General features: G+C 46.2%; 2 protein-coding genes across 4 annotated transcripts in view; one reads left to right on the forward strand and one right to left on the reverse strand.

Annotated features, from left to right (window-relative positions):
- The first annotated feature begins 7,573 nt into the window (after nt 1–7,573).
- KLF2 (KLF transcription factor 2) lies at nt 7,574–9,977 on the forward strand. Its single transcript, XM_050320971.1, has 3 exons — nt 7,574–7,649; nt 7,773–8,664; nt 9,011–9,977. Exons 1-3 carry the CDS (start codon nt 7,575–7,577, stop codon nt 9,184–9,186), a joined length of 1,143 nt encoding a protein of 380 aa, XP_050176928.1. The 5' UTR covers nt 7,574; the 3' UTR covers nt 9,187–9,977.
- A 6,483-nt stretch (nt 9,978–16,460) lies between these two features.
- Nucleotides 16,461–23,364, reverse strand: part of EPS15L1 (epidermal growth factor receptor pathway substrate 15 like 1) — a 42,546-nt gene continuing 35,642 nt past the window's right edge. For 2 of the 3 annotated variants that reach the window (XM_050320961.1, XM_050320960.1), the window contains one exon: nt 16,461–20,722. In XM_050320961.1, the coding sequence (XP_050176918.1) occupies nt 20,576–20,722 (147 nt within the window). In that variant the 3' untranslated portion in view covers nt 16,461–20,575. The remainder of the gene's footprint in view (nt 20,723–23,364) is intronic. The other variant, XM_050320962.1, reaches the window with a different exon arrangement.

Here is a 23,364-nt window from a genome sequence, read left to right on the forward strand (position 1 = left end):
AAGTCGGGAAAAAAAAAAAATTTTTAAAAAAAAAAAAGGGGAACAGGGCGAATCGTGCAAGCTCTTGAGCAATAGGTGAAAGGGCCCCCTAAATTGTTACCACCAGGCCCAGTGTGGCTTGTACCACTTCTGCTCCAAGAAGGTTTGATCCCAACCTGGGCCCCCCCTCGCCTCCAAACCTCGCTCAGCTGGAGGAGCTGGATGTGGCAACCACCGGCTGAAGGGGTTGGCCACCGTCAATCAGAGCTCTGCCACCATCAATCAGAGCTCTGCAGTCCCCGTGCCTCGCTTTCCCACCCTGCCTCCCCCCACCAAATGAATTTTGCATGGGGTTAGGCCCCGTCTCCTTTCTCTCAAAGCCGGTGATTTTCCTTGCAAATGCTGGTGGGAAGTTTGGCAGATGAAGGCACCTTTTCCCTGCCGTGTAACCCGACACGAGCAGCACCACTGCACTCACTGAGCACTTCTTTGTAGCCCACATTATGCAGTAATTGGCAAAACACATTCTTCCCAGGCTGGTGTTTTTATTGCGAGCGTTTATTTGGCGCTTTCTGTGGCAAATGAAAAGAGAATTTCACAACTCATTCTACAAAGTTGCATTGTATGGGGCTGGCCCTTGAAAAAGCATTTTATTGCTCAAGAGTGGCTGTAACCGTTCGAGGGATTTCAACAGTGTTGTTCTCTCCGGCTCCGATTGCTGTATTTACTACAGCACCAAATATTCATAATTTTGGTCAGTGCCGACCCTGACAACTGGCACTTGGTTCCACCCTCAGCAAGAAGTTCCTTGCAGGCATCAACCCCAACAATCTGGGGTAAAATCTTGGGGGTGTGGAAAAAAAATGAGCTGAAGTTTCGTTTCTGGATTGGAAGCGTTTTCTACAGAACCCTTTTCTTACCAAAGTGTTTTCTACTGCTCCTAAGCTCAGCTGTAGCCAGGAATTTAAATATATAAATATCCCTGAATGTAGGCATTAATAGCTCAAGAAAAAAATAAAATAAAATATCACAACAATGGGCACAAGCATCTGGGGGGAAAAGAAAAAAAAGTCTGTCCCAAAAATATCCCACTGATGTTTCAAAGCTTAATCATAATGATATAACTAATTGTGATCATGGAAAAAAATTATATACCATTCTGAATATTTCAGTGATCTCAGTCTGCAAGGACTTCAGAGGCCAGGAAGACGAGTGAGATCAGCTGCTCTATACATCCATGTCATGCAGAGCTGCCTGTCCTGCTCTCGCTGGCCAATTCACTGGGCTCTGATTCACACTTCCATGTATTCAAACAGGGAAAGTAATTCCAGGCAGGCAGCAACACCAATTAACAGCGTCACGGTTAATGAAATGCCTGCTCCAGTATTTCCCATTACTTAACTGCAGGACATATGACTAATAAATCATACAGGTGCAGCACAAAGGAGGCATTTTATAAAGGAGAGCTAAACCCCACATGTTCATCACGTTAAACGAGGCTTTGCAACCTTCTCCTACTTTGTATATTCGGTGAATAAAGCTCCACTTATCAGGTCAAACCATAACCTACAACCACGTTGTGCATCTGCCAAGGAGGGGGGAAAAAAAAATCCAAGCTTTCCTCACTGCTGAGCAATTCTCTTCTTGAGACTGGTTTTAAGCTTTGTCCAGTCTTCCTTCCCCAGTTAAAACCTGTGAAGCTCAAAGTGACAAAAAAGGCCATCTGCATCTGCCCTGCTGACTCAGACTGCAACAGATCTCACAAATTAAAAAGGGAAAAAAGGGCAGCTGATTAGGGCTTTGAAGTTCCCTCCAAAGTGAATTTTTCTCCCTGTGTTAATTAAACCCCAAACAGGGTTCTCACTTCTAAACCCGGCTAACTCAGTGCATCTGACACCACCACTAATTGTCCCAAGTGGACATGAGAGATAAAGCATCATTTTCCTCTTTCTCCTGTCATCTCCACCCAATTATGTAAATTAAAATGCAGACCAGGAACAACCAGTGTAACGCTCCTGTATTCCAGAATTAAAGGAGTTTCATCTTACTGGGCTTCTGGCTTTGTGGAGCTTATTTGATGTTTCTTTATAGTAAGAGTCATTTTTCTGAATGAAACCACACAGGTATTTCTGTCCTATGTTCCTGTTCTTCCACGCCCTTCTTGCCCATTTCTTCACTAAATATTTGGTTCTGTAATCTAAAGTATTTGGTAACAACCAAGAACTGCTTGTCATGGCCAGTGAGTGACATTTCAAGCAGTTTCACTGATAGGATTCGACAGAGTTTTGGAAATTGTGGGATTGTTTCACAGTCCTGCCCCCCACCCCCACAAAAAAAAAAAAGGAAAAAAAGAGTAGAAAAAAAATAAAAATAAAAAAAATCTTTCAAATGTGTTTTTAATTGACAGCTGAAAGGGACATCTGCAATGCAACATATGTGCATTCAGCACACACGTCAGTAAGAGCTGGCAGAGACACAGCTCCATACCTAATCAAAGCTGATCATTAAAAAACTGGCATAAGCTATTTAGGTTTGAAGAGTCCCTAAATCAAAAGTGACAAAAAAATCCTTTCCAGCTGAACACTGTCATTCTTCACCCAGCGAATTCAAGGAACAATACATAATTACCTCGATTAAATTCATTAAACAGATGAATTTTTTTGCGTGATTTGCTCAAAAAATATGCTCCATTTTCTTGCATATTTCTGAGAAAATTTACTTATATAGTTTGACTTCTTTATTGAAATGGAGCTGAAGATGGTTTCCCCTCTGTATTGATGGGGGCCTGCCTTGCTAAAGCAGGTTGGAAGCCTCAGGGCTTGACTTCTGCTAATCTTTGGGAGCTCAGTTAATAAGGTTTTCACCCAAACCAATTAAGATTGCCATCACCAGGAATGGAGAGGATAGAGCTGTCAATAATCACGTTCGAAAAAGCAGAAGTGCTGAAAAAATATTTCTGTTCTCTCTTTGGGAAAAAAGCCAGATGCTGTATTGAGATCAGACAATCGTGATGTTGAAATACTTTCCATTCCAGTAACTAAGGAGGATGTTAAAACAACTGCTACTCATCTCGAACAATATTGAGTTGCCAGGTCTGGGTAACAAGTAAATGTTTCAAAAGCACCAACTAAGGACGTATCCAGATGGTTGATGTTTATTGTCAATCCCTTTCGGAGCAGTGGGGAAGCCCCAGGTGACTTGAGGAATGTGAATATTGTGTCAATATTGCAAGAGGGTAAACGGAATGACCCAGATATGCCTGTCAATGTTACACAAACCTGGGCAGAAGGCTGGGAGGAGTTGAGATATTAAAAGAATCCTAAATAAAGATGGTTTGGTTAATGACAGTGGTGTTTCAAATAAGGGTGTGCAGGGTGATTTGCACAATAAGGAACAAGCACAGGACAAATGAACACGGTGTGCACACGCTGATCGCTCCAACCACGGCCTGACACATCTGGAGATGGAATTTAGATTTTAATCAGGCAGGTTTATTAGTCCTTGATCTTTTTTTTTTATCATCACTTGCCATTCAGTGTTGTTAACAATGACCTGGAAGAAAACAGAAACTGTTGCTGATAAAGTCCTAGACGACAAAGCTCGGGGAAGTGCAGCGTGATTTGAAGAACATGTAATTGTTCCAGGATTATTTTAACTATCCAGGCAGACACAAACCCCTCACATGGCCACAGGGAGAAGCTGAAGGCCACACTTCTAGGAATGGAACATGCAAGCAGCCCTGGTTTTTGGGATAGCCAAAAATCAGTTTCCCCTGCCATGGACAGGGACACCTTCCACTATCCCAGGTTGCTCCAATCTGGCCTTGGACACTTCCAGGGATGAGGCAGGCACAGCTCCTCTGGGCAACCTGTGCCAGGGCCTGCCCACCCTCCCAGGGAGGAATTTCTTCCCAATATCCCATCTAAACCTAACCTTTGTCAGTTTGAAGCCATTTCCCCTTGTCCTGTCACTCCATGACACGAAGGAGCAGGGGGAGAGGAGGACCCTGCCAGGCAGTTCCTCAGTGCAAGACCAAAACAGAGGGCACAACTCCTCTAAAGAGAGACCTGTCTTGTATTTGTCTGCTGCTCCACTTTCCCAGTGCTCAAACCTCACAAATTACTTTGGAAATATGCAGATAGTTCAGAGGAGAATCACAAAAAAAAAAAAAAAAAAGTATTAAAGGAAAAGATGTCTTAACTATAAACTTAATGAGCCCCTTCAACTGCAGCTCATCAAAGAGATGGCTCATCTTTGTCTGTGAGTCCCTGCATGGGAACGAGCTCCAGTCATGAAAGGTCTTGTCAAAAAAGGCTCCTTTCTCCAATTAGTTCACGATGTTACTTTAATCAGACAAAAGACCTAGAGGATTAAATCTCTCTCCCCAGATTAAGACATGTGTCTCCAACACATACCCGTATATTTTATTTTATGTGGTCGTTTACATCGTTTTATCAACTTCCTTGAGAGCAGATTCTAAAAAGTGCTAACTCAGAACCTGCAGTTTAAATTAGCAAACAAAAAAAATTTAAAAAAAAAAATGTACAGTCAACAGAACTGTGTCAACTTGAGAGCAGGCAGGGAAATCCTCTGATAGCTTTCATTTCAATATGAAGGGGGGTGTTACCAAGTTACTGCGATTTTCTCTAGGTGCTAAGAGGTCTCATTCCCGGCTCTTTCACCCCGCTATTACTACTATTACGTTTGCTCGAGGTGCAATCGGGGCTTTCTGCGAACAATCGCTGCGAAAGGAGAGGTTTGTTTGTTTGTTTGAGGAGTGCAGTGACTCAGAGCTCGAGCAGCCAGGTGACGTGGGCATCTCACCGGCCCGGCCAGCTGTGGAGCTCCAATGAGCGCAGCCCCAGCCTGGATTCTTGGGTTAACCTGCAAAATCTTGATGGCAATCCCTTAAAAAGTTTCTCTTGATCTAAAAGCAACAAGGGAGATCAGCAGCAACACCTAGGAAAATCAACTTTGCCATATAAAAGTGGCTGACTCCGTGTTTACGTTGGCTGGGAGACAAATCACACATCACTGAGCTCTCCTCTACCCGCAGCAGATTAACAAATACTTTCTAATCTCACATTCTTCACATTTATACACCAGTGGCATCACTCCTGATCTGTGCTAAGTGAGATCACTGCCAGGGGCTTGGGTTTAGATGTTTAAAACAAGCGTTGCGAGCAGCGAAAAAGCCTGAAAATGTCAGCACAACTGCCGTGGACCGAGTGGAAGGTCATGGCAAAGTTGTTCTCGATTTGCTCAGAGCCGGTGACTCACAAGGTAAATAAATTCTCCCATTTGTCTCCCCAGGTTTTAGCGCAGCTCTCGATTTTTAGCCTCACTGCTTTACTTGAAAACAAAAAGAAACTAAAGGCCGTGAAGTTCTTATTTCGCGAGCTTGGCTTTCATCCCCCCTGTGCCCGCTCAACGTTTCCTTTACGCAAAGAAAAAGCGGAGTTTGGTGCCGGTGCCAGAGACAGCGCAGGGCTGTAAACAGAGCCCTTCCAGTGCCTACTGGAAGGCAGCACCCGACTGGGACTCCTCGGTGAAACCTCCACGTCCAGTTGTATATCCTAGAAACAAAATATTTTGTTCTGGCTGTTGCTGAAATCACAAGCACATAAACTGACACAGCCATTCGGGGTGTGTTATCAAGGGAACATTCGCATTCATTCTGAATTCATCAGAGTGTATTTTCTTGGCTGACTCACAGCCCCATATATACATATCGCTCGGTTACGAGAGCGTTTTATTAGAGGAAAAGAGTTTACATTGAAAGATTACACAAGTGTGACATTACCGAGCCATGAGTCACATCTTTGTGTACGGCGTTACCATGCATTCAGTGTATTGATTCTGCTCCAGTCACAGGAGTTTGGCTGCTCCTCCTGGCCAGCCTGTGAACTTTTCGAATCAAAAACGATAGTATTGCCGAGTTTGAAACATGTGGGGCTGTCGGAAGGATCGTTTGCTCAGCCCAGCGGCTGAGCTTTGCAGAGGTGGGCTCTGCTGAAAGGGCTCGAAATGCCCCCCCATCAAGGGCATTGCTCCTTCCCCTCCTGGGGCACACCAGGCATAAAAGTGAGAGCTGTTCTCCTGCACTCTTCTGATCTGCAGCTCGCTCAGAAATCCTTTTAGAAGTGATTGCAAAGGAAATGTGGAGGAGGTAAGGGGAAAGCACAGCTCTGCCTCTGAACAGGCTCTCGAAGAATCGGTCTGTCCCGGGATAAATCATCATTTTCCCCCTTTCAGAACTGTCACTTTTGCTCTTTCACTCCTGGATGGCAGCCAAGCAGCTGTGATCCTCAAAAACAGGAGTCTGGGGCACGTTATCAGACTTTATTGGGGAATTGTTCCCTAAGATTGGCATCTGAGCCAGAGGCCAAGGTAAGGGAGGAGAACAGTCTTCCCTTCTGCAAAGTCCAGCCCAGCACCATAAATTGGCTACGAGCAGAGGAGATCACAGAAGCTACTTCCATTATTTCCCTCATAATGTCACAGGGCAACGTTGATTTTGGCAGTCCTTGTGCAGCAAATGGAAACTCTGCTTGAGACCTGCACTTCCATTAAATGCAAAACTCCAGCAGAGGCCGTGCAAGAGTGGCATTAAACACCTTTAAGCATTGAGATGGGTCTGAGACCTTTAGGGTGACCAGTGCAGGAGGCCCCTGTCCCCAGCTCACCAGTTTACCCACGGGAGCAGGGCATCGATGTCTCTGCCTGCACCCCGGACTCCTTCCACTCCCATCCTCGTTTTCTGGGTCTCATCCCACCCTGTGCTCCAAGGATGAGACTGGATCATGGGACAGCTGCTCTGAGGTCTGGGGGGATCAAACCCTTCGTTCCTGGTGTTTTCCTGAGCATCACCAAACAGGGAACCCTCAGTGTCGCCCATCCCACAGCAGGTGCCTCACAGGGTGGTGGAGTTTGGACTCAGCAGTGTCCCCCCCAGTTCACAGTCCATTGGTGTGTCCAGGGCAGGACCCCTCCGTGTCCCCCATTCCACAGCAGGTCCCTCACAGTCCCTGTCAGAGCTTGGCCCCATCAGTGTCCCCTCATGTCACAGACAGTCCCTTGTGTGTTTTGGGGCCGGGTCCCTTTGCGTCCCCATCCCGCAGGGGTCCCTCACAGTGTCTCTCAGCACACGGTCCCCTCAGGAGGGAGGGTCCCTCAGAATCCCCGGGGCTGGGACCCCTCTGCCACCCCTCATTTCTCAGCGTCCCGAGGGGACACAGAGACCGCTCGGATTCCCCCCAGCTCACGCTGACGGGGGACACGGACCCCTCGGTGTCCCCTCTCCGGCCGCTGCCCGGGGCGGGGGTCGCGGCTCCCCGGCCCTGCCGCGATCCCCGCGCCGAGGGGAGGGCGGCGAAGGGGGCCCGTCCCCGCTCGGCTCCGCTCCGCCCCGCTCGGGCTGGGACCGCCGCCGCCGCGTCCTTTTATACCGGGGCTAAATTTAGGCTGCGCCCGAGCCGCTGCCTCCCCGCCCGCCCCGTCCGGGACGCGTTTCCTCCGCTCCTGCAATTGGCCTGAGGCCGCCCGCGCCCGCGTTATAAGGTGCGGAGGGCGGCCGGCCGCGCTCGTCCCGCACCATGGCGCTCAGCGACACGGCCCTGCCCTCCTTCGCCACCTTCGCCAGCCCCTGCCGCGAGAAAGCGCTGCACGAAGTGAGTGCCCCAGTGTGTCCCCCACCCCCCGCGCCGAGCACCGACGGCTCAGCGCAGGCATGGGCGGGTCTGTCCCCCCGAGGCGAACGCACCTCTAACCTTGTGGCTTTTCTCTCTCCCCAGAGGTGGAAATGCGAGCAGGAGGCCAAGACCCCCGCTGGCGCCTGGGGCGGCCTCTCCCCGCGCAAAGAGGATGAGGATCTCAACAACGTGCTGGATTTTATCCTTTCCATGGGCAGCGACGGCTACGGCCAGGGCGCTGCCGGCGGGGATTATCCCCCTGCCCAAGGCGAGAACGGTGGCTTTTACCAGACAAACCCGTCCCCGGGATGCTACAGTGCCCTGGAGCAGGGCAGCCCCCCGCCCTACAACGCCGGCATCGTGCCGGAGATGATGCGCTCCGAGATGGACTCCAACTACTGCCCTCCTGGCAGCGTCCACGGGCGGTTCTTCGTGACACCCACCTTCGGGGGCCCGCAGTTCGTTGAGAACATCAAGCCCGAACCCGACATGGACAATTACGGACCGGTCCTGGGTCTGGTGCCCCAGGCTTGCCCAAAGATTAAGCAGGAGGGCAACGCGACCTGCATGATGGCCTATGAGCAGCCCCGGGTGGCCAGTTCCCCCCAGATCCCCGGGGCAGAGACGCCCCCGCTGAGCCCCGACGATCTCATGGTGAATGACTGCCACACGCAGATGATGTGCCCCTCGTCCGTGCCCTTCCAGCAGAGCTACCACCCGGCCTCCGGCTTCCACCACCCGCAGACCCACCTCCAGTACCAGAACACCTCCCAGTTTGGCCTCTTCGAGGACAGCCTGCCCTTACAGCCCTCGGCTCCGCGGGGCATGCTCACCCCTCCTTCCTCCCCTCTGGAGCTGCTGGACTCCAAACCAAAGCGGGGCCGTCGCTCCTGGCCCAGGAAGAGGACGGCCACTCACACGTGCACCTACGCGGGCTGCGGGAAGACCTACACCAAGAGCTCGCACCTGAAGGCCCATCTCAGGACGCACACAGGTAAATAGGGCTGGTGGCTTCACCCGGAGATGCGCTGCGGGCCGGTGGGGATAGCCCCGGATTAAACAGTCTGCTTTAAAACAGGGTAAAAACGGGGCTTTAAACTGTTTAAAAGTCCAGGCGTGCTCACAGAGCTGTTGACAGGTGGGCAGGGCTGTAACGCCCAGGTGTTTCCCCCTGTATGTCAAAGCTTTTCCAAAGCCGTTTTCACGGCAGGTAGAGGGGGTGGTGAGGGAATTGCCGGGGCAGTTCTGTTCAGGTTTAAGGCGCTAAATAAGCTCGGGAGGCTGCCTGGCTTTGCCGTGGGAGTGCCCCGCTGAGTCACGCTGTGTGCTCTCCCCGCCAGGTGAGAAGCCCTACCACTGCAACTGGGAAGGCTGCGGCTGGAAGTTCGCCCGCTCCGACGAACTCACTCGCCACTACCGCAAACACACGGGCCACCGGCCCTTCCAGTGCCACCTCTGCGACCGGGCCTTCTCCAGGTCCGACCACCTGGCCTTGCACATGAAGCGCCACATGTAGCCCCGGGGGACTCCGCCCGGCCAATGCTGTTGTGGACGATGTTGTTTTTTTAAACTGCTCAGGTGCGGGAGAGCGTTAAAAAAAACCAAAAAAACCCCAAACCTGTAGCTGGTACTACGTGGGGAGGCACCGACCGAGCGAGAGAGACGCTCCAGGACGGACGCTGAGGGTTTGACACAAGGAGGCTTAGCCAGGAATTCTCCTGCAGAGAATGTGCCGTGACTGTAATCAGTGACCTGCCCGTCCCGGTCAGGAGAACAGGGGGTTATTATTTATGCAGCTTCTGTGAAAGGGTAAACTCCGTAAGACTCCATACAGATTGTAGAGAAGAAGCTGTAAATATGTTTTTTTTTGTTTTGTTTTCCCGATTCTTCCCCACCCAGTCCTAAGCTTTACAAGACAATGTTTGTATGGAAACTGCCTGAAGTTTGACCCTAGAAGAGATAAAAAATGAATGTTACTGTAGCTAACGATGTTATTTTAGATCTCAGTTTGAAGGCATGGCTAAGAGAACACTCCTCTTGTTAGACTGTTTGGTTCACAGGTGCAATAATATTCTTGTTTGCCATGATCTACACTAGAAGTACAGGGCTTGATGTCTTGTAAGAAAATAACCTATTTTACTGTAATTTTTTTATATATTGTAAATAATTTTATACAATGAGAAATATTGTATATGTAAATAGAAGACAAATGGGTATTTTGCCTATTTCTGTTTTTATAAAAACGTAATTTTTCAATGTTTGAAAACATTTCATCTTTTTAATAAAATAAGTTTTTAATTGCTGTGATTTTTATTCTCCTTTGAGATCTCCCTGTTACTTTTCCCCTGATGGCCGGACCAGCAACCACCTGGTTTTGTTTTAAATCACCAACAACTGTAAGAAGACACTTTAAAAAAAAAAAACCAAACCAGAGCTGTGGATTTTTCTAAAAGAGATAACAGAGTAAGTAATTCATTCTCAGTGGTAAATGAGACACAGTGCAGTGCTTTATGAAAAACTCACAGAGGAAAGCAGATCAGATTCAAAATATACTTCCTAAAAATGGTTAAGTAAGCAACACTGCAATTTCAGTCTCATTTCTAGTTTATGCTAAACTATTTTAATAGCATCCTTAATGTTTTCCAGATGCAGTTCTAGTTTTGCCAGCAGTGTGTGGGTTTTCACTATAAATTTAAACACTGCATTTTTGTAATTACGGAGGCTTATTTTAAGGCATTCTTGTACATAAATTATCCTTGTTCTCAAGAGCTCAGTGCAGAATTCCAATAGAACAGTAGTGGAATTCAAGGAGAAATTCACTGCACAGGTTAAAAATACCTTCACAACTCATTCCCCAAAACTTAAATGCACTTAATAGTTTGTAGTCCCACCTCGATTTCAGGAGTTAAGAAAGATATTAAATATTTGGGGGGTGGGGAGGAGGAAATCAGCCAAAAATCCAAATTTCAAAATCCAGATTTTGAGAACTAATCACAAATAAACTGGATACTGCAAGAGCTGTAGCAGTAAATGGCTGCAAAAAGTCAAATTGAGACCCCCAAAAAGCTCTTCCCCAGTTGTAAATGAGCTCAGAAATCCAAGGAGTAAATCTGAGGAAGTTACTTGAAACTCTGACAGGGATCCTCTGTTTTTACAGCTCGAGCTTAGTGGTGAGTTTTGATACTTGTAGGACAAAAATCACTGTTAATCAAATATGCAGATTCAGCTTAATATTGCAGCATTTTTTTTTTTCTCCTTAACATCTGGATACACAGAACTTGGTTTTAATCAAGATTGTGACTTTTTTTTTTTTTTCCTGACTTTACATGTTAGAAAATACAGAAGAACAAAATCAACAGGAATACATTCAGAGTGACTACAATTATAGCTGCTCTTCTGTGAAAGCAAAGGCTGCAGTTGTTCATGTGGAACAGATGTATTTTGGGCTTCTAATCATTGGCATGGAAGAATGAGTTCCACATTTCACTTTTATAGCTCTTTCAAAGTGAAATATAAGGGAACTTTAATGTTTCTTCATTAGAAACAAAACTCGTTTATTCACTAGAAAAAAAAAAAAATTGCACAATCTAATTCCAGAAAGTGAGGATGACTTAAAGATGTTCTGAACTTGGCACATTCATTGTTGCAACAGTTCTAGGTATTTCCTTCTCTTTCCCCATAGCTGAAGATTTTCATATTTCAGCACGTTCTCTGCTGTTTATAACTTTAAGAAAAGGACTTTTAACATTCTTACTTTTACCTCTTGGTACTCACCTGGCTTTCCCTCGTTCTTAACAGAGACACAGAGGTGTGGCAGCCCTGTCCCTGAGAAGAGAAGGTTCCAAGGAGACCTCAGAGCCCCTTCCAGGGCCTAAAGGGACACCAGGAGAGCTGGAGAGGGACTGGGGATGGAGGGACAGGACACAGGGAATGGCTTCCAAGTGAAAGAGGGGAAATTTCAGTGGGATATTGGGAAGGAATTCCTCCCTTTGAGGGTGGGAAGGTGCTGGGATGGAATTCCCAGAGCAGCTGTGGCTGCTCCATCCCTGGAAGTGTCCAAGGCCAGGTTGGATGGGGCTTGGAGCCACCTGGGCTGGTGGAAGGTGTCCCTGCCCATGGCAGGGGGTGGCACTGGAAGGGCTTGGAGGAGCCTTCCAACCCAAATTATTCTGGGATTCTGGGATCCCAGGGGTGGGAGGCAGCTGCAGGCAGTGACCCAGCACGAAGCAGATGGTTCTGCAGTGCCTGTGCAGATAAAAATGTCACCACAGCCACCAACCCTCCAAAACCCCTCGTGTGGCTCCTCTGCGTCACCCAGCACAGTGGGAGCCCCTCCAGCACCTCAACATGGGAGCATCCCAACCTGCCTTCAGTGGAGGGGCTGGCTGGGAGGGTCATCCCCTCTGCTCCTGCTCACTAGAGAGTCTTCAGCTAAAACCCCCGATGTGCCTGATGCTGCCACCAAATAACGACCAAACCCCGAGGAGGAGCAGGTTGTGCCCTCTGAGATCTGTGACTCAACCGAAAATAGGGCAAAGGTATAAATATCAAAGACCTCATAGAAAAATACATAAACACACAGGCCTCTGAAAGTGGGGAGGGATGGGGCACAAAACACTAATAAAAGTTCACGAGAAACTGTCATTTTTAAAGGGAGGGCAGATGTGATAAGTGCTGTGTGGTCTTTACAGGAAACTGCAGGTTCTTGAATCTTGAGATCATCTTGTAGCAGAAAAAAAAAAAAAAGAGATGCTGATCTCATTCTTCTCACATTCCATTATGAGTAATTGTAACTCTCTTTTTCTTTATTTTCTTTCTTTTTTTTTTCTTTCTTTAATTGTCTTAAATGAGTACATCCAAAGATGTAATTCCAGTAATCTCCCAAGCCTCCCCTGGTCAGCAGGAAATCACTAACGCTCCGCATCTTCTAACAACAGACCATCGGGTTGTCATCTCTCAAGTAATTTTGTCCTAATTAACCAGCTGCCTCCCAGGGAGCATCCAGCCACCGCCATCCGCAGCGATCCTGGATTTGATTTTGCCATAGAAGGGAAAGGGAAAAAACAAGAGGTTGTAGTTAAAACCTGACGGGGAGGAAATGTAGAGTCCGTTGTAAACAAGATTTTCACACATATTCTTCTAAGATACCGCAGCGATGGGCTCGCTATTGTTGCAAGATAGATTGCGAGATTAGATAGAGCTCGTCAAGTGCAGAAACGAGCAAATCCTGCACAAAGGTCCCGGTGAAAGTTTTAGCAAATATTTGTGAGCTGGGGCAGCATCCCGAGGAGTCCCTGCCCGGTCGGTTCATCCACGCGGGTGTTCAGAGCGCTGCGTTTCGTTCTGCCCAGAGCGGTTTTGTCTCTCACCTGCTGGGAGAGTCAGTGAAACCTTCCAACCTGCCCGGCACGGGAGCTCATCTGCAGGGACACGCGTAACCCCCAAACACCTCAACAGCCCCGGGTCCTGGGACCCCCAAACAGCCCCGGGTTCTGTGACCCCCAAACAGCCCCGGGTTCTGTGACCCTCAAACAGCCCCGGGTTCTGTGACCCCCAAACAGCTCCGGGTCCTGTGACCCTCAAACAGCCCCAGGTCCTGTCACCCCCGAATAGCTCCGGGTTCTGTGACCCTCAAACAGCCCGGGTTCTGTGACCCCAAACAGTCCCAGGTCCTGTGACCCCCAAATAGCCCCGGCTTCTGTGACCCCCAAATAGCTCCGGGTTCTGTGACCCCCAAACAGTCCCGGGTCCTGTGACCCCCAAACAGCCCCGGGTTCTGTGACCCTCAAACAGCCCGAACAGCCCGAATAGCCCCGGGTTCTGTGACCCCCAAATAGCCCCGGGCTCTGTGACCCCCAAATAGCCCCGGGTTCTGTGACCCCCAAATAGCCCCGAGTCCTGTGACCCCCAAATAACTCTGGGTCCTGTGACCCCCAAACAACCCGAGTCCTGTGACCCCCAAACAGCCCCGGGTCCTGCCACTGTGGGGACTTTAAGGTCGCTCGGTCCCTTGTTCAGCTCTCGAGGGCGACACAGAGCCCTGAGCACAACCAGTACAGCCCAGCACCACCCCAGCATCACCCCAGCACCCTGGAACAGCCCAGCACCACCCCAGCATCACCCCAGCACCCTGGAACAGCCCAGCACCACCCCAGCATCACCCCAGCACCCTGGAACAGCCCAGCAGCACAGCAGCTCTCACCAGCACTGCACCAGTGCCCTGGGAAACAGCCCAGCACCACCCCAGCACCAACCACATCAGTACCACAACAGCAGCACCCCAGCACCCTGAAACAGCCCCCCAGCACCCTGGTGGACAGCCCAGCACCCTGAAACAGCCCCACAGCACCCCAGCACCCTGGTGGACAGCCCAGCACCCTGGTGGACAGCCCAGCACCATGGTGGTCAGCCCAGCACCCCGTGAGCCAGCGAGCAGGGCGCTTTCAAATCCCTTTTTTTTTTCTTTTTTTCAGCCCTAAAGTGGAAGGTTGGATTAGAAACCCTCTGGCTTTTCTGGAAGTTCACTTTAGACTCAGTTTTGCAGGTGTTCATGGCTGGGGGAGTGGAGCTTCAGTGCTCCCCCCATGCAGGGACGGGGCATTTCAGCCCCTGGGAGCCCTTGGTCACTCACAGCCATTTACAAACTGCCTGAAAAACATCGACTGGCTCTAAACTTCAGTCCTCCATCCACAAGAAGTGCCAAAAAAAGTTTGTCCACTCTTCAAATTATAGGATTGTGTGGTTCTGTGGTTTTCTGTGGTAGAGGCTCTGTGGTTTCTAAAGCTATTTTGTGCACCTCTAACACAGAGTAGCTGTTAGGCTTTGCTTAAATTGAATTTTCAAAGCCAGAATCCCAAGCTCTAGCAATTTCTTTTGCTATATTTAAATAAAACAACTACAACAAAGTCATGCAGCCATTGCCATGGCAACGAGCAGTGTTGGGGGGGGAAACAGAGAGAGGAAAATTCAACTCAACCCCCCCCTAATTTAACAGGGCAAAAGCTGAGCCCGTTGCTAAAGCAGCACCCTCCACTTGCACCACCTGGGGATTCATCCTAAACTTCTTAGGCAGAAAAATCTGTTTGATTTATTCTTTTGAGGGCTGACATTTCAGCCACAATTGTTTGATCTTACAATATTTAGTGCAGACACAAAAAAGGGAGCCACAAGCACCTGCTTTATGGAGTGAATGGAGGGATTCACTTTCCCAAAACCTCCTTTCTGAGCACAAGTTGCCTGGAAACAAATGAAATTTTCATTGGCTCTGTCCCCACCCTTTTAGAATTAGTTACCTGCTCATTTACCTGCTCCCATTAAAATTCCTTCTAGCCAATCACAACTTTTCTGCCCCATTTTGGTGAGTGTAAATTCCTGACCACACGAACTGCAGGTGGATTCACCTGGTGCAGGTTTACAATTAGATGGGGTGTTCCTTTAAATCACTTTTGCTGTGGTTTGTTGCACTTCTCACAGAGCTCAGAGCATTCCTGGAATTCTGACTTACCATTGTGTCATGGGGAAATATTTGGAATATCACACTGGACGTGATGCCCTGTGAAATTTAATATATTTTAATATATTAGATGAGAAGCTACTGAGCCTGAGGCTTAAACACAAACCAAAACACCCAGAGAAATATCCTCAAATCCCAACAAGCCCTTTTTTTTTTTTTTTATTACAGCCTGTGCACAATGACAGGTTCAATATCTTAATGATTTGATACCATATTGCAAAATCAGGGATGTTAGGAAGCCTGGGTGTCCTTCCTGGGGGTTGGGCAGAGAGCACAGGGCTTTGTCATTCTGAAAATTGGGATCAAGGACAATTTATGGGAAGTTCAAGAGCAGGAATATCTCCTGTTTGCAGAGTGTGACGAGGTCTTGTCAATAAGGAAGGCTCCAGCAAGAGACGCTGCATCAGCACCAATAAAAGCTTTAATTGCTGTCAGTACATTAATAAAACCCTCAATCAGACAGGAGGGAAAAGGTACTTGGAGTGACTGCACTGATAGTCACCCACAGCAGACAGGGATTCAGCAATTCCCAAGATAAACCAGGAATTGTGCTCAGAGTCCCACGGGGCAGATTGTTCAGGAACAATCAGCAAGTGGTTGTTGTCAAACAATCTGTTTGACAGCTGGGTTTGGAGCCTGGAGGTTCAATTTCCACTTGTAAATGCTTTTCCTGAGCAGGATGGAGATAATTTTCTTCCCTTCCCAGGGAATCCTTTTGGATTAAGCATGGACAAGGAGAATTAGAGAAGGATTTGGGAAAGCCCACCGTGCAAAGTCAGAGCCCAGAAATCCGAGTGGGAGCAAAAAGGTGGGCTGTGATTTGATAAGAGATGATCTCAACTGTAAACCTGCAGCAGGTGAATCCACCTGCAGTTCCTGTGCTCAGGAATTTACGCTCACCAAAGAGGGGCAGGAAAGTTGTGATTGGCTGAAAGGAGTTTTAATGGGAGCAGGTAAATGAGCAGGTAACTAATTCTAAAAGGGTGGAGACAGAGCCAATGAAAATGTCATTTGTTCCCAAGTAAAGGTTGGAAAGGAGGTTTTGGGAAAGTGAATCCCTCTGTTTTATCAGGAGGGGAGGAACTGGGTTGGGAGTTGTGCCAAATCCTGGCTCCAGATTGTCAACACTCCCAAAAATTGCTGGACACCAACCTGCCTGGGCAGGAAACCACCGAGCTGGTGCTCACCTTGCTCACCTTCTGACACAAAAACTTGTGAAATTATGGATTAAAAAAAGAAAAAAAGGAAGTAAAGAACAATCACCGAAGTCTCAGAGCTCCAAAAAGTAACTTTTCATTTATTATATTAAACAATAACAATTCTCTTATTATATTAAACAATAAACACATGAGATGGGTTAAAATTAAAATACCTTTCAATTTGTTATGATGTTTGAAAGATAAATATAGCTACAACAATGTACATATTTGGAGATATTAGTCAAATTCAGGCCAACATTGCAGCTCTCACTTTGTTTCCACCTGTTTTTAAGTCAGATTAAAAGGGACACCAGCAGAGGACTCTGTAATTGTAACAGCAGGAGGAACCACAGCCACTGTGAGTTTTCCTTTGGAAGTTCAACTTGCAGGGGAAGGCAGAAGTTGGAGCAATGAAAATTCCATTTTATAACAAATTAGCCTTTATTTATAAAACTTTCAAGTAAAAAGAGCAGCGAATCAACTGATCAAACAGGTGTGTCAATGAATAACAGTTAGCACATTTTACCCTAAAAATAAATCTGTGATTCCACCAAGCAAAATTCCTTCCTAAGGTTGGTGTTGTGAAGTCTTAAGAGATGCAATGATTGACACACCCCCAAAATTGGCTGGGTAGGAACGTGATTGAATCAGATCATTGACAGCACAGATCAATTCACTTCAACAGAGCTCCAGCTCCAAACGAGGATTAAACAGAAATGAAACTCCTGAGAGGGAGGGGAAAAAAAAATGCAGAAGAGAGGAGAAATCAAACTCTTAGAGCAGGGGAAGCAACAACTCTAACTTGGACCAAAACTCCTTGGGCCACGGTTCTACAGAATAAATATTCTTCTCAATGGAGAAACACTAAAGAAGAAAGAGTAACCCCAAAAGGATTGGTAAGAAGAATCCAAGAAAAGTGCAGAAGATGACAAAATAATTCCTACAAAATTTCTGCCACCAGATTTCACAGACAGGAATCACAAATCAAATCAAATCATAATAATAATAATAATTAAAAAAAAAAAGGGTTACACAGCTTGGAGTTTCCTGCACTTTGGAAGGAAATCCAGGAAGGACTGATGGCCCTCACAGGGCAGAGGTTCCAGGAGGGAAAAGTTGCCTGTATAAAAATGCCTCATAACAGCACTTAGTGTGTTTTCTGAGCACCTGCTTTCACTGCAGGATTGCTGGGAGGTTCCACCACCAGACAACCCAACTGAACTGGAATGAAGCAAGAAAAACGTGGGTTTCACCTCTGCCTGGGATTGTCTGGTGTGTGTGTGTGTGTATGGGAACAGCTCCTTAAAAATAGGGCTTTTTTATAAAGTAAAAAAAAAAGGGAAATAAGGAAGTGAAACTACAAGCATCACATGTGAGATCAGCAGCTGAGCCCGGACTCCAAAAGACACTCCAAAAACTCCAAAGAATGTGAAATCACATCCAGTGCAGATGAATCCGACTCTCTGCCAGGTTTCTCCCACACCTGGCACAGCTGATCAACACAGGGTTTTACTGCCAGACAGAAGAAATCTTGAACCAAATTGATTAGAAATCGTTTCTCCTGGTTTTTGTTTGTTCGTTTTTTCTTTCTTTCTTTCACCAGAACTTTGAAATTCTCAGAGCCACGAGCCAACCTGCCCAAATTCCGTCCCCATCTCTGGTTTCAGAATCACACACACACACACACACACACAACTCCAATATATAGAATATATCTGCATATTCTACATATTCACTGTATGTACACCTTTTCTGTACAGCACAAAGAACTATTTACTGGACAGAGCAAGTGGCCATGGGGGGTATATACACACACTATTATTACATTGTACAATACACTATATATATATTTATATGTACACATAGACACAGATAATGTGGATCTCGCTGTACACTGTATATGCACTGGGGATATTCTCATTTTTCAGCTCTTGCACTGTACATTTATTTATTTATTTATTTTTCTCTCTGCCCAAAAAGCAACGAGGCCTGTTTGTTTGTTTGTGCTTTAAATTTCACTGTTCTGGAGGAAGAAGACCAAGGGCTTGCACTGAAGTTTTGCCTCCAAGGACAAGTGCAGGTATTGGTACAGAGTTACAGCAAAGGCCGTGGGGAATCTTCCTTTTTGAGGTGGAAAATTGTATTAAATACAAAAGGGGGGGTGGGGGGAATCACAGCTAAGTTTTCTTCTACTGCAGTGCCAACATTTTGAATCAGAGAGTGTTTCAGTAAACTGAAGGTTCCTAAATCAGAAATTCACATTTCTGCCCTCCTGCTGAACAGCTTGGAAACACCAACTGGTTGCCTTCGAAGAATTACAAATGACAGCGTTTTTAGAGCCCCGACAAAGCAGCAGAAAGCCTTGTTATGGTGCAGGAGTGAAAATTAATCAAGCTATTAAGTCATCCACCCCGTCCCACTGGAGTGACAGCAGAGCTCCAGGAAGGGTTTCCTTTCTCAAACAGCCCCACACCTGTCAGGGGGGTTTTACTGCAGCACAAGAGACCCCACAAGGACTCAGGCCCAAGTGAGGAGGAGAATTTTACACATGGATAATTTGTTTAACTTCCCTGGGAATCCTGCAGCCACTTGCTTTGGGAGATGGCTCTTTTTATCTCATGTCAGCTGCAAGCAGCCCCAAGTTTGCTCACAGAGACTTCAAGTCCTCTACACCAGCAGAAAAGAGAAATTGTCAACATTTTGGTGTGTTTGATCATTTAATCCTATATATTTTAGAGGGGAAATTACCACAGTGGGAAGGGATTTCAAATCAGACTCCGTGCAATCAGAAATGCATCCCCAGGGGGTCATTAAAGATGATTAGATGGTTGGATTTGGTATTAGAAATGCATCTTCTCCCCTCCTGAGGGGGGCTAAAGGTTCCCATTATCTGCAGTACACACAGAGCAACAGGGAGCTGGAAATCCTAAAAACAAGAGCCTGAGAGCACAAATGCCACACCTTGGGCTGCATTTCAGAGCTGAGAACTCCCCCAAGATGCTTCAAATGATCCAACCTGATCCTCCTCCCCGTGGCAGGAAAAGCATCCAGAGCAAGGCAATCCCAGCACAACGGGGAGAGGGTTGTTCTGCACCCACCCACCAGGCACTGTCTTTGTGGTATGAAAATAAAAATAAAAATAACCGAGGCAAGGAGGTAAAAACCAGAAGTGCATTAAAGGTGACGAAGGAATAGCACATTAAAATAAAAAAAAAAAAGGAAGCTAAAAAACTCAGAAAAATGTTGTAAGGTAAGGGCTGCATCACTAAAAACCCCAGAATGTTAAGCTTTGTATTCCCACGTGACTGAGGACACGTGAAAATGCTGTGGGAGGCGCCTACTCTACGAGACAGAAAAGTCCAAGGCAAAGACAACTGTAGTTTGAGAATTCTTGTCATCAGAAAAAGGCATTTTTTTTGTAGGAAGTCAATAATTCACAGCCTCATTTCTCGCATGGCATGCACGATCCATCCAATTTACCACTCCCTCTTTTACCCACATCACCTGCAATTATCAAAACCCAATGCAAGCAAATGTTTGAATTAGAACTACTCATTCACAGAGCCTTCAAGCCTCTACTCTTTTACACAGCTCACTGTTTGGATCCATCACACATAAACTGCTGGATTCTTTTGTAAAAGCCACTTCTTCTTGGATTAAAAGGGACCATCCAATAATGAATTTATGCCTTGACACAGATGGTGCAGGTGACAAACTGATTAGGCTCTCGTGAATTCTTAAATAAACATAACAACTGAAAGCCAATGCTATAAATATTCTCTTTTTCCTGCCATTTCCTTCAAAGTCCATCCTGCAGCCTCCAAGCCCCTCCCCTGGAATTCAGGTTACAAAAAACCAGGCTCACCTGTTGCAGCTTTTTCCCCCCACATGCAACATTTGCCTCGCAGGGAAAGAAAACCTTCAGCATCTCAGGGATTACACGTTAAAACTTCTTCCAAGCAATAAATTTTATATCTAGGACATATAATACAGCTTATACAGTGTTTCCTGCTGATGATGCACTCGAGGGGAAGCCCCCAGGGCAGATCCCCCCCCAGCCAGGGCTTGGTTAAATCCCAAGGTGGCTAAAACTCTTTGCACAACAGAAACCAAAGGGTTTAGTATTTTTCAACCCCCCAAAAAAAAGCCACATTTTCCCAAGGTTTGGCTCAGGCCAGGGGTGGAGGCTGAGTTTAGGAGTTTGGCATGTCAGCCTTACTGAGAGCAATGGCCAGCTCGAGGTCTTCTTGTTCTTGTCTTCGTAACCGGGCGAGTCTTTCTTGCTCTGCTTTCTCGCTCTCCCTCTTTGCCCAGGCCAGCTGCTGCTCCTCATTTCCAAACTACAAAAAAAAAAAGAAAGGAAAATGGAAAAGAAATTAATAGGGATTTGCCAACCAGCCCGAAGAAATTATGTGAAAAAAAAAAAAACAACCTACAATGAATTTGAGTTGTTAAATGCAGCGGGTGGAGGGCACCGAGCTGTCTCAGGGCAGGGGTTCTGGATTAAAGGGGAAAATCCCCACTGGTTTCCTCACTTTCATTTATTTCCTTCATTTCTTCTGCTGTCACTTCCTCCTTTATTTCCTCAGTTTCTTCCTCCTCCTCCTCCTCCTCCCACCAGGCAGCAAAACCCACGTGGGCTGCACAGCCCCTGTACCCACAGCTCAGGGAGGGCTGGAAACACCCACTGGAGGCAAAGAAAAAACCCCCCCAGAAACAAACACCAAAAAAAAAACCCCCAAAGTTAGTTAGTGGTTTGGGAGCACAGCAATCCAGCCATTTTTAAGAGTGGTAAATAGCTGGCAAAACCAGGAGTTGGTTACTCTTGTGCAACCCCCACTGCAGTTTTATTGTTGTGGCGGTGCCTGCTGGGGGTGAGGGGTCCCACCAGTGATTTGGACACGTGGGAGGTTTTGTGAGCAAATCAAAAAGTGACAGAAAGTGTTTCTAAATCACACAGAGAGTTTTTCCCAGGAAGGGATAGAGGACACCGAGGAAATATCCCCCATTTACAACATTCACATCCTAAGCCTGTCAGGGCTCCCCAAAGCACATTTAAATACAGAGCAGCCAAACCAGGCCAGCATCACATTCCAGTCATTTACCACCAAAAAGATGCAAAAAGTTTGGGCTTTTTTTTTTTTTGCCCAAAATCTTCAGCTGTTTTGTTGAAACCATAGCGATTTCAAGCTCAACCACGATCTGCTCCTGTTTAATTTTAGCAGTTGCTGAGGAGGCCGATGGGAACAGCTGCATGCAAATGTTTGCATCGGAGCCACTTCTAAAATCTGCTTGCTGTTGGCTCTTTTTTATTTTATTTTTTGGTGTAGGAAAACATATTATTTGGTGTTTGGTTACGTGTTTTGTTTTTTTTTTTGTGAGGAGAAAAATTTTAGCTGGATGTATAAGTGGTAAAATTCCCACTGAGCAGAGCCCACGGTGCCACCAGGAGCTGACACAGCCACACCTAAAACGTCGACCTGAGCGTGAAAAATGCAATTTTCAGTGCTCAGCCTCGTTTGGCTGCATCTACACAACGTGATGGCCCCACCCCTGCCTCTCCCACGCTGCATTTTACCTGTAATTTTTAATTTTTTAGGTATTTTTTAAGGTATTTTTCAATAAATCTGCCTATTTGGATTCCTTGCAACCCAAGTCCAATTCTCATTTACTCATCACTTAGTTAAATTACGCTCATCATTCCTCACTTTACTTCTCTCAAGATGGTTTTTCAGCTGATCAGATGCAAAATAAATTTGCATTTCTTGATTTAACACCTCTGCTTTCATCACCATCAACATTTAGAGGAAGATCTTTGCATTCAATGCCATTGAAATACAATAAAAGTGCCCCACATTTGGACATTTTTCCTTTTAAAACGAAGAAAACCTGCTATCATTTCTCATTTAAATATTGTCAGCTCACTGGTAAGATTGAAAAGCTCAATAAGACTTTAAATAAATGATTTTTTTTTTTTTTCCAAGGGAAGGATGGGAAATGGAAGAAGGAATTCCATGCTTATTCCAAGAATTCAGGCAGGTCCTAAAGCTGGGATGGAGAATGAACAGTTGCTATTTCCAGAAACACAAGAAGCTTTGGTCAAACCATCTGGGGTGTTTTTCTTTTTGTTTTGTTTTTTTTTTTAATGTGGAAAACCCAGTTTTATTCCTACAGCTTCCATCCTAAGGCAAGGCTTCCAAAGAGAGTCCCAATTATAACTTGTTCACGGGGCACAAGTTATATTTTTGTGGTTAAAAGTGCTGAGTGAAACAAAAAAAAAAAGAAAATAAAAGGAAAAAGAGGCAAATGATTCATTGGAAACAAATCTGGAGGGGCCTTATTACAAGTGGTTGGCATAAAGGAAAATTTTCAGGAGATAACTCGGTGAAATAAATGCAGAACAGTTCTTTAATGCCACTGGTTGGCTGGAAAAAGGGAATTTACAGGTCATTTCATACCAGAACAATTTTTTGTCCATGTCCAGCTTTCAAAAATTCTGTAATTCTGTATCACACAACGGAATTGCATCAAAAAACTCTATTTTTTTTTTTGCTTTTTCAGAAGTACAGTCAGACCCAAGGCACAAATGAGGAAACCAAAGCCCAAAACCTGCACTGATTTGTGTTTCTTGAATTTCCAGCTGGGAGAAAAAGTTTACTCCTGTGTTCTGCTCCTTGGAAATTTAACCACCTGCTGTGGTGGCTTTTCTTGTTGTCCTGTAAACTGCAGCTGGAACCCTGGAACACCCCAAATCTGAGCTACCAAAAGACTCTTGTTTTGTTCCAATGAATCAAATTGAAAGCCAGCAGCAAAGTTCAGAGTGCAATGAGAAGATAGGGAAGCTCAGGGTGCAGGAATTTGCCAGTGCCTCAAAAAAAACCCAACAAAAAAAGGCAAATTTCATAAAGTGCTACTAAAATCTAGTGAAGGTTTTCGTGTTCTCTCTTTGTAACAGTCGAGGATTTCAATTAAAAATTATTTT

Source organism: Myiozetetes cayanensis, unplaced genomic scaffold (assembly GCF_022539395.1).
Source record: "Myiozetetes cayanensis isolate MyiCay16 unplaced genomic scaffold, myiCay2020 scf26, whole genome shotgun sequence".
NCBI classification, from domain to species: Eukaryota; Metazoa; Chordata; class Aves; order Passeriformes; family Tyrannidae; genus Myiozetetes; species Myiozetetes cayanensis.

What these genes read in the sequence shown, in the direction of transcription:
- KLF2 (XM_050320971.1), top strand. Translation starts at nt 7,575, where the DNA reads ATGGCGCTCAGCGACACGGCCCTGCCCTCCTTCGCCACCTTCGCCAGC. An exon ending in GCGAGAAAGCGCTGCACGAA is followed by an intron (nt 7,650 to 7,772) that starts GTGAGTGCCCCA and finishes CTCTCTCCCCAG; the next exon opens with AGGTGGAAATGCGAGCAGGA. An exon ending in CCATCTCAGGACGCACACAG is followed by an intron (nt 8,665 to 9,010) that starts GTAAATAGGGCT and finishes TCTCCCCGCCAG; the next exon opens with GTGAGAAGCCCTACCACTGC.